This window comes from Grus americana, chromosome 3, assembly GCF_028858705.1.
Source record: "Grus americana isolate bGruAme1 chromosome 3, bGruAme1.mat, whole genome shotgun sequence".
Lineage (NCBI taxonomy): Eukaryota > Metazoa > Chordata > Aves > Gruiformes > Gruidae > Grus > Grus americana.
The window spans coordinates 94,995,798-95,013,098 of NC_072854.1; the positions used below are offsets into that span (position 1 = coordinate 94,995,798).

The 17,301-nt window shown below is 36.9% G+C and overlaps 1 protein-coding gene across 2 annotated transcripts in view; it reads left to right on the forward strand.

Annotated features, from left to right (window-relative positions):
* The window catches only part of BABAM2 (BRISC and BRCA1 A complex member 2), a 178,035-nt gene that overhangs the window by 22,610 nt on the left and 138,124 nt on the right, over positions 1 to 17,301 (forward strand). For both annotated transcript variants that reach the window (XM_054818835.1, XM_054818836.1), the window contains exon 4: positions 10,347 to 10,441. In XM_054818835.1, the coding sequence (XP_054674810.1) occupies positions 10,347 to 10,441 (95 nt within the window). The remainder of the gene's footprint in view (positions 1 to 10,346; positions 10,442 to 17,301) is intronic.

The following is a 17,301-nucleotide window of genomic DNA, read 5'->3' on the forward strand; positions in this document are numbered from 1 at the left end:
GGAGAGTGGATGAAGAATTTCAGATAAAGTAAAATTTAAAGCTTGGTAATTTTAGATGTAGGGCAGCTCTGGTGAAACCACATCTGTGTCCAGTTCCTGTCTCAGTAGTACCAGAAAGGCATGGACATACTGGAATGAGTCCAGCAAAAGACCACAAAGATGATTGAGGGACTGGAGCATCTGCTGTGCAAGGAGAGGCCAAGAGAGCTGGGGCTTCTCGGGAAGGGAGGAGAAGGCTCAGGGCAAATGTTATCAATGTGCGTAAGTACCTGATGGGGGGAATGAAGAAGATGGAGCCAGGCTTTTCTCAGTCACTGAAGGGAAATGGTCACAAATTGAAATACAGAAAATTCCATTTAAGTGTAATAAAAGAACTGTTTTGCAAGAGTGGTCAAACAATGGAACTGGTTGTGCTCAGAGCTTGTGTAGCTCTGTTCCTGGAGATACTCAAAACCCAACTGGACATGACCCTTAGCAGTCGGCTCTTTTTGAGCCTGCTCTGAGCCGAGGGATGGGACTAGGCAGTCTGCGGAGGTGCTGTCCAACCTCAGCTACCCTCTGAGTCTGTGAAAATGTGCCTTCCGGAGGAGGAAGTACTTGGTGTGAACAGAAATGTTAAACATTTAAAACACTTACTGCTTTGATAATATCCATTTACACTGCATCATACATATGCTATAGCTCTCTAAGACATTTTAAATATTAAGACTGTTGTTGTATTCCTTCTGTAGTGGTTTTTCTTGTCATTATGTAGTGCACTGGAAGCCCTTCTCCTTTATGAACAGAAATCTACACAGTTAAATTTCTTATCATTAAAAGTACTTGAAAGCTTCCATTTGGCACTTCTTGTAAGGAAGTTTCCAAGCAGTTGGTCTGGAAGTTTGCTCATGTGTTCAAGAGAGAAGCTAGGCTCATGTAGCAGTCTACTATTTTTTCTATTCTAAAAGTACAAAATCATAGCTCAGGAAGCTTACTAATTGTTCTTTTCCAAAAGATCAAAATGGAATATTAAGTCCTAGCTAGGAAGTATTTTAAGTAAAAAAGATGTGGCTATGCATTTATTCAGAATTTTCAGTAAGTAATGGCTGTATTATATGAAGCCAACTACTCTACCAAGTAGAATTTTTGTCCTTATTTAAACTTTTTTTTTTTAAAAAGTGACATTATGTAGCAGACTCAGCCTGTTGAGTCTTGATGTGTCCTGCAATGTGTAGTAGATTCTACTTGAGACTTCTCGACTACAATCAAGATGCAGTGAAAAGAAGCTTCATTGGATGACATTGCTGTAGAGCGCGGTATCATATTTTCTGTGGGACTGTAGTAACTCTCATCACCATACAGGACCCTATTATTACATTCTGAGAGCTTTAAGTTTCACTTGTTTTTAAGTAGAGACTACAAATGTTCCTGATTCATAAAGGAAAATTTGTAGATTAAGGTGCCCATGTGTGAGGACATAGGCATACAGACTATGCTAAGATACTAAACTGTAGTACAGTTAAAGTACCTAGAAATATGATTATGGACTATGCATTAAATTTCAGTATTGAGAAATTGACTTTTTTCTTTTTTCCCCCCAGATCTTATATTTTGATTATCACATAAGCAATTAAACAAAACAATTATAATGCTAGTCCTTTCTCCACCTTTGCAAAACCCAAACCACACATTTTAAGCATGCTCTATATTTTAACATGACCAACTGAAAGTGCTGTAAACAAATGTTACATTTTCCAGAGGTACCTAATAATAGCAGTGAAATCAAGTAATAATAATCCTCCGCATTTCATCATTACATGTTTGAAAATGCTGTGCATCATTCAGTCTCACAGCATATGGAATAAATAATGAAGCAAGCAGATTCAAGAAAAGCTTCAATAATTTTGTATTTAGATGTGTAGTGATGGCAGGGGAAGACAGCCATGGTGTGCAGCTGGAGATTTGTAGATACTTTGTTGTAGGCTGTTGCTAGATATGTTATCTTTCAAGGGCAGAATATTTCTACGAAGGAAAGTTGCGAAATCTGCCAGAATAAAAAGATTGGCTGAAAATGTGCAGGATCTCCAGTGCATGGTCTTCATTATGGGGTACCCAATGCAGGCTGAAGCGTGTAGTTCCTTTGTGGTTTGTGTTACATCCTCTTTGCAACAGATCAGATCTTTGCATATCATCAATCATAACCGCTGCCACTGCACAAATACCATACTATGAATCCTAGTGTGTTGAAAACTGTTGGTATGCTACTTTAGAGAAGTATAACTGCATAGTCACAGTCCTGTTTTCCAAAAGACCAGGAAGTTCACTGGTTTTTGAAAAAGGGGAAAGTGTACTTGCAGGCAACACAGTGGCTGACTACCTATGGTGTAAAGTAATTGTTTTGTTAGCTTCAGAAAGATCAAACATCCTGTGAGTTGAGAATGTCTGGTTGGCAATTTAATCTTTTTTTTCAGATGTCATGTTCACCTTACTCTTGCAAGTATTCTCAGCTGCTGGAATGCTGTACTGAACAGTTACTCAGCTGCAGCCAAGAACCTTGGAGACCTTGGAGATAGCTACAGTTTTATACTGGAGAAGAATGTTATGTTGCTGTTGGAGATAAAATAGTTTGTCATACTAATTGTCTTCCATCACACTTCAGAAAATTTTAAATGGTGCTTTCAGAGAGACACTTTTACTTTGTTTTCTTCTGAAAGGGAAACTATAAATTTTGTGTTTTCATGGCTATAATGGTTGGAAAACTTGAGCCTACTCTTGCTAGACTGTCAATTAAAATCTGAGACAGCCGCATTGTTTTTATTAGTTTATCCAGCATTCAATGCTGCTATGTTAAACTCAGTGTTTTCTTTATATTTGAATTTTTCAGAGCTCTTAATAGGAGTTTTAACTCCAAGAAGATTGTCTGTAATATCCTGTAAGAGGTTGAATCTGTGTTCCAAGGACAAAGCTTATTCTAAGTGGTATACAGAGCTGTCCTTTATTGCTAACTGAACAACTGTACCTGCTGAGTATAGTTTGTTATCCTTTCTGGGAGAAGTGTTTGTGTATTTTGAGGCAAAGTATTTTGTAACTCTTGCAGACATATTGGTCTTCCTTGCTAAAACATCAAGGTAGATGTCATAGTAGAAATTGTCAGGATAAGCAGAGTTATAAGCTGTAATAGTCTTTATTGAGTAATGTTAATAATTAAAATACACTATCAAGAATCAGTTCCTTGGTCATTGGAATTTTGTTCCAGCAAACCCTGGAATCTCTTGGTTTTGGTTTTCCATTTTCACTCAAGCTTTCACTGCTTCTTGTACTAAGAGAGCCTGACTCTCTTTTTCTTTCTTTTTTTTTCTTTTTTTTTTCTTTGCCTGTGCTCTTTGCATTTTCTTTTTCAGGCACTGGTGCCTCCCTCCCTTTCTATCCTTGAGTGCTGTCATCTGGAATTTCACGGTGATTAAACAATGTGTTGCCCTTGCGATGCTACTGTTCTCTGTGGCCTCTTGAACTCTAGTATTTTCATCTTCTGTCTGATTTTCACTGTTTTTATGTGAGTGGATTGCAGCTCTGGGTTCTACTGCCACCACTTTGGTTTCCTTGATCCCAAAGAACTGGTTTTTTGTCTCATTTGAAGCTTAATTTTTCTTTTTTTTGCTTCTGATTTCTGTTTCTTAGTTTCTTACTCAGTTATAGACCTTATATAGGGGGGAAATCAGAGTTTTACTGCCTAACCTAGTCTAAGACTATTTCCCATAATATACTGTACAGAATTTCATCTGCTTTTATTCCTATGAGGGAAGTCTTTCGATAAGTTCATCTAGTCTTCCTGTGGCTTTCTACTTTAAGGAAGTAGTTAGAAAAAAAGAAAATGATAAATATGGAGAAGAACCTGACCTCCTTGTTGCCCTTTTAAAAGCTGCTTTGCAAATTTATTGTGTCGATAAACAATTATAAAAATGATTTTACAAGTTATTGTAAGATTTAAGAGTCTTATAACTAGGTTGCTGGAATGCATCTATCAGTCTTCTGTGCACCATTAGGTTATTTTGCACCGGTTGTGGTTTTGTTGAGGCTCTTATGGGAAGTATTTTTTTGGTTGCTGTAATTCAGATTATACTTGGGTGATATCATTACCTGTATGGTAAGTGTCTTTTTGCTGGGTCATACAAAGTACCAAAGATTTTTCAGGGCAATATGTTTTCTGAAGTTTTGCTGAGTCTTGCTTTACGTGGCAGGAGTAATGAATCTTTTTCCTTCTGTAATCTGTTTGTTATCTAATGAAAGTGCCTAATGGGAAACATCGAGAGAGAATCTAATCTTTTTATTTATTTCTTCTTAGAATAAAAAGTTTGCAACAATATCTTCCACTTTTAAATAATCACTTTCCTCTCACTTGGGTTGTGGGTTTTTTTGGACCTTTTTCCTTTCATTTGAGATGCCTAAGGGTACATTTATGGCAGCTATGACACCAGGTTTTTCAGAGATCAGTGCTCTTTGAGTCAGCAGCTGAAAAGGCCAAGCAAGATACCCTAGAGAACCTCAGAGTTAGGCAAGAGAATCAAGTCCCACTTTTCCAGTAAAAGAAAAAAACACAGGAAGGATTTGCAGGATGGTTATTTGGTTCTTGGGCAAAGTGTTGCAGGTGTGTTGGGTTTTTTTTCTTTAACTTCAACTGACAAATCCTGCTGTAGGTCCACACTTGTACGTAAATACTTGTAAGGTTGCTTCTCTTGATGCAGAAGTAGACAATTTAAGACTTATACCTGCAAAAACTTCTGTCATTTACTTGCTCAAGAGAAGTCCAGAATTTAAGAATTTGTTTATAGAGGGGGCTGATCTGTGTTTTTGTCTACAATTTATGTGGCTACTAGAAGAGATAGGTTAGCATTCTGAATAGATGAATAATATAATTCTACTTACTTTTTCTTCTTAATATTCAACAAGAGCAGTTCCTTTATTTTCCCAAAACTTATTCTGCACATAGGATCACTTGCATCAACACTGTTCCTTATTTTCTGTGAATGCATTTCATGATCCAGTTGCATTTGGATTTTTTATTTCTTAAAAGCCAAATGGATTGATTTTCATAAGATGAATTCCATTCAGGTTGGTCTTACTTCAGGCTGGAGTGAACACACATGTTTATTCTATATACTTAGTGCTGACTTAGAAATTCTGGGGGTCAGAAAAAGCTGAAGAATAGATATCCTTTCAAAAGCAGAGTTTAGGAAGTTAACAAATATGTTGCTTCCTAATTTTGCTGCCTTTAGGTAATCAGGGATGTTAATGCTGTGGCACTCTCAGTACAAGATCTTTCAGTACTACCAAATTTACAGTATGGTTAAAAAAAGAAAGAAAAATACCCCAAAAATGAAGTTACTGGGAGAGGAAACCCTATATGTTATAGGCCAGTGGAAAGCAAATGTAAGTATTTAAGAAATTTTTCAGTTCCAGATTTACACCTATCTTGCTTGTAGTCCATCCTTACTGCTTTCTTAGACTTGCTTATGCGTTTTGATAGATGAGAAAAGAACTCTGTGTGTGTGTGTGTTAAAAGAAATTATAGATTTAAGTATTAATATTTCTTTTTGTCTATTGGGGGCATATTAACTTTTCCTTTGAAATCCTGTATAGTAGAATATTTCAAAATTTAGTGCGGTTTGCCCAAGGAGAGAAAAGGAAGAGAAAGCGATATTTTTGGATAATGGGGAAAAAAAAAAAAAGATGTATAATACATCCTTTTTCATCTTAATTTATCGTTGACTCCATGGATTTAACTTTATTGAAGTAATTTAAAATTCTGTAGTAGTATTTAATTGGAAATGTAATTCTACTGAAGGAATTGTCAGCTAGTATATCTATAGAGACAAGATAAATATGGTCTGAGAGTGAAGGTTTTGCTTGCATTGTTCTTACACTGGAATGGTCATGGTCAATAGCACTGTGGAACACCACCCAGTTTGCCTTCTGTCAAGGGAATAAGGGCAAACAGTGTTGAAACATATGAAAAACTACATACTCAAGTGCTGGATAGCAAGGAAAAGGTATTTGTTTCATTTAGGTGAGAAGGGGAGAGAATGCAGGACTACAGTGATTTTTTTTTTGGTGGTTTTGATTTCAAAATTAAAATGGTAGCCATTCTGAAACTCTTAAGCACAATAATTTTGCAAATGGCTTTATTGGTTGAAAAATTTATGTTTTTATGCTAGCACAATTGTATTTGAAGAGGGTAAGCCATAGGTAATATCATGCAAGTGTTAAATAAAGTAGCTGTTTAAAAAACGGATATTTCTATTAGGTCAGGATAAACTGGTAGTTGGTGATTCAAAACATTTAGTGCCCTGTGTTTTGTAAGCTCACTGCAGAGATTAGTGTTAATATTTCAGAAGTAAACCCAGATTTGCTGTTGCATTGGCTGTTGTGATTGTCTAAATACCTTTTTATTTGAGTGTAAAGAAGCAATTTTTTATTTATGCATCATAGCCCTGCCAAGCAAACTGTTAACTGCAGTTTTAATTTCTCTGGTTTATGATACCTAACAAGAACAAAACTCAGATATGGGATTGATTCCCTTAAGCTTTAATCTCATTTGTAATGGTGTATTTTTGTTGAGAATATATAACTTAGGAAAATAGCTCATGCTCATAGCTTTGAATAGGGCAAACTCATTCCTAAGCTTTCTAGAGTCCAAGGTGTTACTTTTTCTGTCCTAGTATGGTAAATTAAGCCAAGCATGAGAGAAACTATATGGAAGGGGAGAGGCCAGGAGTCACATGGGTGAATGTCTAATATGGTTCAGAAAAAGGGGTTTTTTTCTTTCCTTTTAGCAACTAGATGAATATCTTTGGATTCATGGCAGAAGTGAGACTTACTGGAATAAGATTTGACTGAGAGGAGGCTTTATTTCCTTTTTAAATACGTGAAAGAATTGTTCTATGGTCAGATCTTACCATCTTTGATAGTAAGATGCTGTATTTAACTGACAGACTGAAAACCACTGATGATAGAGAAGCGCTACTCTTTTCTAACTGTTTACGTTGAAGTGGAAAGACCATTTTGTTCTGAACTTTCTCTGTCTTTATTGTTCCCCTGCCTGTGTGAGGTTTGATTGTAGCAGCATAAATTAGGGTTTACATTTGGATAAAAAACCTATGGTACTGTAGGAAAGAGAGTGTTAATGATTTGTTTCTGGTTTAGTTAGAAGATAAGGACAACAGCATGATATTTTAGGTTCCATGGGGTTATAAGATGTTTTGAGTATGGTCTCAGCACTAGTGTTTTGTGATTGTATAATTAACAGGCACTGAAATAATAGTTTTATTTATTGAGAAGCCTAGAGAAACCTCCAGCCATACTGTATAGCCTTTTGGGAAATGACTATACTATAGGAAAAGTAATCTTGGAATTCACATTGGCTTTAATGCTGATATATTGTGTCTCAAAATGACTTTTACTAAAGGGACTTGGGAGTTTGGATTTGAGGTGTGTTTACCCTGGGCAAGTGGAAGCAATTATAGCAATTATAAGTAATAGCAACAGAAAATGAAATATCACAATGTCACTTTTTACTCTGGATTCTATCCCTTTTGCTGAATAGTTCTATGATATCCGTAGGTCATGAAAACTTTTTAAACCAAAATATCTGCATAGTTGGTTACTCACTATGGATAAGGAGTGATATGCCACGAATACTCGGTGGAAGAAGGGGTGTGACCAAAGGTAGTAAAGAACTATGAGCATGTGAGAGGTAGTAGGTTGGTTGGGGCAGCTGCAGTCATGGTGTGCCTGACCTCAGTGTGGCCATGCATCACACCTCAGTGGTTGAAGAGGGTACCAATCTCAGCTGTTGGCCCTGTCCCACGGCAGAGAATCACTGCATGGGATATACAGTTGACCCGAATGCCAGATTGTAAAAGTTTACCACCTAGCATGTTAAACCAATAATGCTAACTTTAATTTACTGTCATACTTGAGCACTGTGTATGATGATGTTCTAGGAGCTGCTGTGAGTTCTTTTCACTTCATGTTGCTGTAGAATTGAAAACACTGGTGGGGGCGAAGAGTTTGTACCTGTTTGAACCTTCACGTTGCGCCTACTGTCACAGCTTTCCTGAGGTTCACCCATCAATGTGGAGCTTGCAGAGGTGAATACAGTTTATTGCCAATCACAAGGTGGCCCCAAGACTCTGCTTAGAGTCTTAACTACTCGTGCTGTAAGGCTGTGTAATAGTTTTTCACTAATCAAGTATGGAGGTAGAACATAAAAATATGCAATTGTTTTGAACCTTCTTTTATTCTAAGCAGCCTTTTGTGGTGTCTATGTAGTTGGAGTGCAGCCCCCTGTGAGCTGAGTTGTAGCTATGTGTGCTCTGTTCCCTCAACTCCTTAAAGCAGGAATGCAGAGAATGAAAAGCATGCAACTAGCAACTGCAATATAAAAAGTGTGTATTAAATGAGCTACTTAGCATCACATAAGAACATGGCAAAACCACAGATACAATTCTTCCCTTCAGAGTAGCATTGAGCTACCTAAGTCCCAGGCCAAGCTTTTTCATTGTGCTGTGTTCTGAGTTATTCATAACACGTGTCTTTATCTATGAAGCAAAGTTCAGTCAAAGAATACATTAAGGTGCTATCTCCTTCAACACATAACCTCAAAGAGTTGCCTGCTCTGAATGTAGAAATTGATGAGGTTGTTGTAAAGAGCCATACATCATATTTTGAGTGTAGTAAATATGAAGAAAAGGATTGAGTTATGGTGGCATAGGAACTATCTAGTCTGGCAAACATCAACTTTTCTGAATTTAGGCAGTCTAGTAATTATTTTTTGTTAATATAGGTACATTTGCTGTTGCAATTTTATGCAATTTCCTCTAGGATTGGTGCCTGGTTTGTTCTTACTTTAAATGAAATAAAAGATTGATTTTTATGTTGACTGTGTTGGATATATTAATTGGTGGACCTCTACTCTTTCCTGCACCCCATACTTACATGTGCTCCTGAAATTTGTGAAAGGAAGGTAGGAGTGCAGACAGGAGAAAGCCACAGTGTGCTTTCCTGAGTCCCATGATCAGTGAGTTCATGATTTGGAGTGATACTGTAGAGAATACTTACCCCAGACTGACCGTTGGCTTCTTGGTCGTGAGCCTTCATCCTCTGCAAATTAATCTTTGAAGAATCCTTGCTTCCAGCTAGAGCCAAGATAAGTCTACAGAATATTAGCAATTGAAACTGTCAAGTTGAATGTCTTGAGATGGTGACATCACTGTGATGTGGCTTTGTAAGATTTCTTCAGTTAATGCTTTTCTCCAGTTCTGCAGTCTTAATTTTTGAAAAAAAATTTGGTTTCTCTTTCTCTGAACAGAATTGTTTATAGGGCTTACCACACTGGTTTTACTTTGCTGTGTAGATTTTAAACAAGTGGTAACACATAGTAGGTACTGACTTCTTTGTTGTAATGCCTGCTACCTCACAAATGCTTTATGCAAAAGCTCAGAGTTATTCTTTCATATCTTCATAAAGATGAAAGAGTGATTGGGAGGTAGAGAAGTAATGCTAGATACTGTTGGGTTTTTTCCTTGAATTGTGTGTGGGTTTTTTTTTTTTAAAGCTCACATGCAGATGACCACCTTTTGACCTGCATGAACTCTAAAGTATGTTTACTAGTGAAATAATACAACTCAAATTTCTTTGAACTGTCACATCAGTAATTAATTATATACCTTGTGACACTGGCAAGATGAGAACTCGCTGCCAAGCTGTGATGAAGTTATATATTTTTAGCTAATTTTAGTCTCACCATTTAAATGCATAATACTGCATTTCTCATGGTCAGAATTTGGATAGTTGGAATGATTCCTATTGAACTGCATAGTCTTCCTTCTAAGAGTTGTGGGTGTCAAGAAGAGGGAGTAAGTGCTACTAAGTTTTAGAAGCTCCAGTATTTTGAAAATCCTGATCTTAGTAGTTTGCATGTGACTTTGACTTAATATGCAAAACACAGCCATCTAAACGTGGTACTTTTTCGAAAACAACATCACTTTTCTAACTCGGTGTTTTGAGGCAACCCTCAATAGTGTTTGAATTGCCATTTGAGATGCGAAGCAATAATGTATTTCATGTTTCATTGCTTGCAGAGGAGGAAGAAGCTGTGCCTCAGGAACTTGACTTCATCCCCCAAAACATCTGATGCTTATCTTGCATGTGATATTTTTTTTTAAAAAAAATATGGATATATGCATGAAATATATTTAATGTAGCTATTAAATTTTATATTTAAAATGTGTATCATATGTACAATATCATATTTATTTATAAGCACATACATACAAATGCAAACAATGTTTTCATTTGTTACTTTTCAGGGGATATAATTTTCAATGCTCACTATCCTGACCTGCCACCAGATTTTATCTTTGGAGAGGATGCTGAATTTTTGCCAGATCCTTCTGCCTTGCATGTAAGTACTTCGCTGTTTGAGAACCTTATACCATGCAAGGAGACTTGGCTTTTATAGAATACCTTCAGCAATAGGAATTTGCTAACAATGCAGAATAAAGAAAAAAAAAATCCTTTTATCTCACCGTTATGTGAGTATAAACACTGTGTCTTCTAATGTGATTTAAAGTTGAATCCATAACTGTATTTTTTTTTTTAAAATACTTTAATCAAGACAAGATGACATTTACATTAACTTCAGAGTATCTTTAAAAAGATGTCTATTTAATAACTGACCATCTTAAAAGATCTGTCTCAGCAGAAAGGATTGCTCAATTGTGTCTTTAAAAAGCGTTTAGTTCCAGAAAAAGTAGCATGATGTTGTGTAGTGATGTCGATTTTTGTTTTCCCACGAGGAAGGATAAAACCAAGTTATATGTTCTTGAAATCACTGTGTCAAGGATGGATACGTGCTCATATGTGGTAGTGTTACCATAAAGACAAATGCCCTTTTAAAAGATGAGGCGATCAAAAATTAACTTAATGAGAAAATATTTTTACAGAGTCTTATTACTATGGAAGAAGAAACACCACAACCTGAAAACAATCATTTTGTTTGCTATTCAAAATTAGCCTCAAGAAGTAAAGCCTTGTTTGAAGAAGCTAACAATCGTTATTCATTTAAAAGACTTCCCCCTCTCAGAAGTTACTAGTAGTTACTAAAGCCATATTAAGGCATTTTGAAACCCAGGGCGTTCTTCTCTTTTACTCTCTCTCTCTTTGGGCTCCATTCTGCTGCCTTTGCAGACCTGCAGCCTTGTTTCTGGGTCAACAGTATCATTTGCAATAGGGTTTGGGCATATTTTTTTCCACTGAGCGTCCAGTAACTTTGGTTATGGTGCAGAGTTTAGTGGCTGTGTCAGGAAAAGCATGCCTTTGCCAGAGAGCTCCTGTAATTCCTGCTCAGTCACCCACGCAGTACTAGATCATGATCTCATTTCTTTTTTTCTTTCCTCAAAATTTTCAGCTTTTATTAGAAAGTTGACCCAAAAAGATATTGACACTTTTAAATATATTTTATTTTATAGGCTACCTTTAAGGGTATATGGGAATCACTGGCACAAACAGGCACCTGGAAAACGTCCTTTAATTTAACTTCTCCTGGCGCAGAGCCTTGCTAGGAGAGAGGCTCTTAGTCCTCTCCTGCGGCCTCTCTGGTGCTTTATCAGCACGTTTCCAGTGCAGCTGAGTGATTTCATCAGGTATGGGAGCTCCCCAAAGTCAGTCAAAGGCTGTCATGCTGTACTGTTCAGTTTTGGGGTATAGGTGTCATGGGGCCAGAACATGAGGCAGCAGCCACAGAGTTGAACGTGCCCTTCTACATGTGACGTGACAGATGTGTTGGGTTTCGGTTTTAGCTTTATTCACTTCATATTAAGTTATATTGAAAAACTGTGCAATCTTAAAAGAATTGGGTTTAACAATTATTTTTAGCATACCTAACAGAATTTTTAAAAGGTGACTGTCTTATATCTTTGCTTCCCCTGATCACTCTCCTATTAAGCTCACAAATCCCTCTAGGAGGGAGCCATGGTGTCGCTGAATAGCTATCTTGTTAGGCTCGTTTATAGAAAAGGTTTTACTTTATATGACAATTCTATAATTGTTTTTACACTCTTTTATTTACCAGTTCTCCTGTTTTCCTCTTTTTCTGTTTTGTTGTTTCACAATCTTACAAGCTCCTGAGAAGTATTCACACTAGCAACTACTTTCTGCAGTTGATGTTAAAGGAAGAGCTTGCTCCATGATGCATAATGGGACATTAACCAGCCTATTTTAAAATTAATTAGCAACAAACCAAAAAAGAAATTTGCAAGCCAACAGCTTTCCTTTGGTCATTATGCCTTGCTAGAGTACTCACTATGTAAATGTAACCTTTTTTGATAAGGTCCTTGGTCATTCTCCTGCAGTCTATCCTGATGTTGTCAGAGCGTGTTATCTCCACCTTATAGCTATGGTCTATATGGCGTGGTTTTGCTTTCGCATTCGCCATTTAATGTTCAACATGGTTTGCGGAGTTTTTCTTCAGAATGTTACATTAACAATAACTTGTTTATTATGCTAAGTATTTGAATAACTCCCATTTTTCCACAGATTTCAGAGCTGTTAAATGAGGATCATTTTAACTGAATTCTAAGATATTAGCAGAATTTTTTAATGTGTTAACATATCTTTCTACTGACTATAAAAATAGATTAGCACATTGAGCATAATTTAATGCTCTTAATCTTGAGCAATCTTTAAATACTTTTGATGCAACAGTTCCTGGCAATCAAAACAGAATCTACCATTCACAAAAGCATGTAGATGGTATTAAATGAGGAGCGCAGCCTCTAAGTAAGTAATATGTGCCACCAGATCTGTGGGAATTCTGACATCGAGCCTTCCTGCGCTGCTTTCATCCTCCCTGAGTGTCTTGTTTTCTGAGCAGAAGTCATCACATGCTGTTACATGGCTTGAGTCAGGCATTATGCTTAGCTTGAAACGAGAACCAGGTGCTCCAGATTCCTCCAGCTCGTGTGGCTGTAATAGATTCTAGGCTGTCAGTAGAGCTCCCTGAAGACATTTGAATGGCTGTGCTGCAGATCGCTTCAGTCACTCCTTCAGTTTCCATGGCCGTGGGCAGACCTTCAAGTTAGGTTTTTATCTAAGCATGGTAACAGGTGTTCAGTTAAGCAGCTGTTAGCCAGACAGCTAAAACAAGATTCCAGAAATACTGCATTTTAATAAGTAGATGCTGTAGGTGAAGACTTCATTCTATGTTTTTTTTTTTCTCAAGAGATTTCCTAAATGGTTGGGCCTGTGTTTCAGCAGTGGGGTGAGATGTTGAGCACTCTTGTTGTTATAAGCAGAGCTAATCAACTGCTTTATTAAATTGGTATTGCACTTGAAGAATTAAGTTGAAAATGCTCCTTGAAACTCAGTTTTGCTTTTATGTCTTGCACAAATATTAAAGTCACTTCGGTTTGAAACTCAGGTTGAGTCTCAAGTTCAGCACTGCAAAATATATACTTCACTACATGACTTACCAGAAGTAGTTACTGTGTGGGTTGCAGGGCGTGATTGTGTGTATTCTGATATTCTAGAATGATGTAGAGATTGAGGAGCAACTTGAGAGGGGCAACTGTTCCTTTTATTTTGGTTTGTCATACAATTTTAATTATAGTCAGAGGGCTAAATTCTTCAGGATGATGATGCTATTCATGCTCAAAGCATTATTAGAAATAATCATACTTATTTTTTATTTTCTTTAAAAATGTCCTCACCTATTGTATGCATTGGATACTTGTGTGTATAGTATGCATAAATAAAATCAGCTTCTCAGAATGTAAACAGAAAAGTTCTTCCCTGCTCTAGTGTTTATTCATTTTGGATGACAAGTATTAGAAATGTATTTTAAAAACAACCTATGATTCACTCCATTCTGATTAAAAATTCACTTGGCACAAAACAAGATTAGTGATTGTGTACGGATGAGATTAATTTGGAGCTCATTACAATGACGCCAGTTTGAGTAACAAGAATTGTTTGTTATGTTAGCCTAGTTGATTGCTAATGTGAGCCAGGTAATAACTGAAGTGCTTATGCAAAACTTTAACCCCGTTTTCCCAATGATTTTGATGTATATTCTGTTTGGCATAGAGGAGACAACAGCAGTATATGCAAGCTAAATGTCAGTTTAAGGATTTGGGGTTTTTAGCATCCTACTTCCAGTCTTCAGCTAGTCTCCCCAGAATTATTCTGCCCACCCATTGCTATCGAAAAGGCTCTGTTAGCCTTAGTGGGGATGGAGGCAAGAGGACATTAGCATTTCCTGAAACCCAGTAAGTGTTGAATGTGTCCTTGTGGGCTAGTATATATGGGAATACTTAGTGCTGCATTCGCATGGGAGGAGGGCATTGCCATCACAGAACTTCAGAGAATGGGCCGCTGCGGTTCTCATGCCAGCACGTAGTGTTGGGAAGATTATTTCCCCTTGTCTAATGGTTAATACTAAGTACAGACTTCAGTCATTGTGGAGTTGATTCAGCTAATTGTGCTATTCAAGTGTATTGGCTGTCATACTCTGTATCTTGTGTACAGTAATGTTTATTTTAAATAGTTGTATTTGTAGTTATTAGAGTCCATATTTACCATTTGGCTATATGATGACTGTCATGAAGGCTGTATTGTTTTCTGTGGCTGTATTCAAAATCTTAATCATTATTACTGTCGACTTGCTGAGTTAACTTTTAATGGGTAGTGAAGAGATCCTTTAAATATCTCCTTCTTCTATAATTGTTCTTCATTTACCATCAGGTGCATAAGACAGATGTTTAACAGCATCAGTTGTTCCTATGCTCACAGTAGCTACAAAAAAGCCCAAACACTCCTCATATTAGCTAATGCCATTTGAACTAGTTTGTTCTAAAAAGTCGGGCTGTTGTATTGTTGGCAAAGGTGCAGGTGTCACATGTTCTAGTATGAAATCCCCTACGCAAGGGCAATGAGCATCATGATTTTCAGAATATGACTTTAAACTTTGGTTCTCTTTGGGAAATGTGTGGCTAAGTTCAAACTATTTTAGTGTTCCTATTGCTTCTGCTTGCTCTATTTGGGGTGGCAGCAGGAGATTTCATTCTTGGACCCCTAACCTACCATTCTTGTACTGAAAGCCTTAAATTACTTTGGTTTCAGTTGAACTTGGGGAATTTAAGTGAAACAGAATGCAGGATTGGATCCAGCATTTTATTAGAAGTTTTTTTCCTTATTTTGAACTTCTTTATATTAACATTTTTGTGTTCACTTTTCAGTCATGTATTTATTGTCAAGATGTGTTTTGATTGCTTACAATCCTGTGCTATTTACTGTTTAGGTTTCTAAAACAAATGCAAATTCTGAAAACTGTTTGTTACTGTCCTTCTATATTGATCCTGCCCACTTGTATATATGGGGAATATATGTATGTGTGCATATATCTATACACACATATATGATTATATATAAGGTTAGGTTCTTTATTTGCATATGGTCACTGAGGCCTTGCTGAGGTTTGTCTGGTATGAATAGGCAGTGGCAACAAAGTCACATTTTATACCATTGGAAGAGAAATTTAATTCAGGAACCTTCTCAGCAGAAGGAGCTTTTGGCTGGTATTGTTGGCATTTATGGTCTACATTTTTGTCCATGTTTTCAAACTATAGAACTATGCCAGTACAACATTCCTCTTTAGGCCAGACCTGAAAGAATCTAATTTTGAATGTATTTTGGTCTGATTTTGGTGTCTGAGCTCCACACAGTTCTCCCAGGGAATCCTCATTTGTTTCCTTGACCCAGATAGAAAAGGGTGTCATAAACCAGGCACAGGTTTTCTGCCTTTTATTTTTGTTGTGCTTTTACTGGGTTTAAAATGATAAATCCCCAAAAGAGGATTCTGGCAGGGAATCATCTCCTGGGGTAGTCTGGCCAGCTTGACTACAGCCTGTGTGAGGCCAACATTCAGGAGGTCCTTCTGAGAGGTCATACGGTGCCCAGAGCGAGCATTAGGATTGTCTGTAGCCGTGTGATAAAGACAGTGGCTATACAAACAGTTCAACAGAAAGAATTCAAGAGAGATGACAGAAAACAAGTTCTTCCTATCATCTTTCCATCTCCTATTCCTTCAAGGCCTTTCTACATTGGGAAATAATTTCTTTTTCTTCTTGTTTTAGTCTTCTGAATTTATCTTCTAGTCTTTCTTTTATTTGTCCTCTTTGTCCAGAATTATTAATATTTATAGGGCTGAGAGGGAGTTAGCTACCTTGTATTACCTCGTCATTTTCCATTAATGTAAAATCATTCTATATATTTACATCACTTTCTTTTTCCCGAATTTCAGCATTTCCTAACATAGTTTACAGAACTTGGCTTTCTATCTCAAAGTGTGAGTAGGAGAGAATATGCTGAGGTCAGAAATTCTGCTTTAGTTAATCACAACATTTTGACTGGACTTTTCACCTAGCGAATCCAGAAATTGAAAAAAATTTCTACAGTTTGATACTATTTATTCAGTTTTGAGGGAAGAAAATATCTGATAAGCCAGGTAGTTTTGCCTTTCTTGCTTAAATCTTACTAGTGTAGAATGCAAAATTAATTCCATTAGTTCTCTGAAGGGCTTGATGGGGAAATATTTCCTTTCATTATTTTGACACAAGCTTCTCTGATAGTGCTATTTCTCCCTATAATATGGACAGTCTAGAACATTGGCTCTTAAAATATAGTATTTCAGTCCAGGAAGTACTAGTTTTAGGAGAACATTAGGAATGTGGATGGATCATTTGACTGAAGGATGGGAAAGTAAGAGAAAATGTTTTTCTGCCATGCTAACTAATATGCATGTGATGAGAAACTTAATCATTGTGCACTAGCAGAATAGGGGAAAAAACGTTTAATGGCTTTCCATTCCTATTGTTGTATTAAAAAAAAAAAAAAAAAAAGAGATAATTTTCATTTGTCACATGAGTGACCGTCTTTTTCATGGTCATACAGTTAGATGGGCCAGAAGGTTGGACCAGAATAACAGGGTGCTTAAATCTTAATGTAAAGGCTGAGAAGGATGTTTAGGCTTACGTTTCTTTAAAGCTACGTCTGTTTAGCTTACACCTGAGCCCAGAGCACTGGCTTCCTGAGTTTCTGGATCTTCTCTTGAGTTCATATTGAATTAATCTTGATTTCTCAATGAATTCGCTCATTCTTAGGTGGGCAAGAGTTGCTACCGGGTTTGGGAAAGATTACTGTCTCTCTACTAGAACCAAACTGCATGTCTGAATGAGTTTTCTTTCTTTTGCTCCTCTAGTGTAAAAT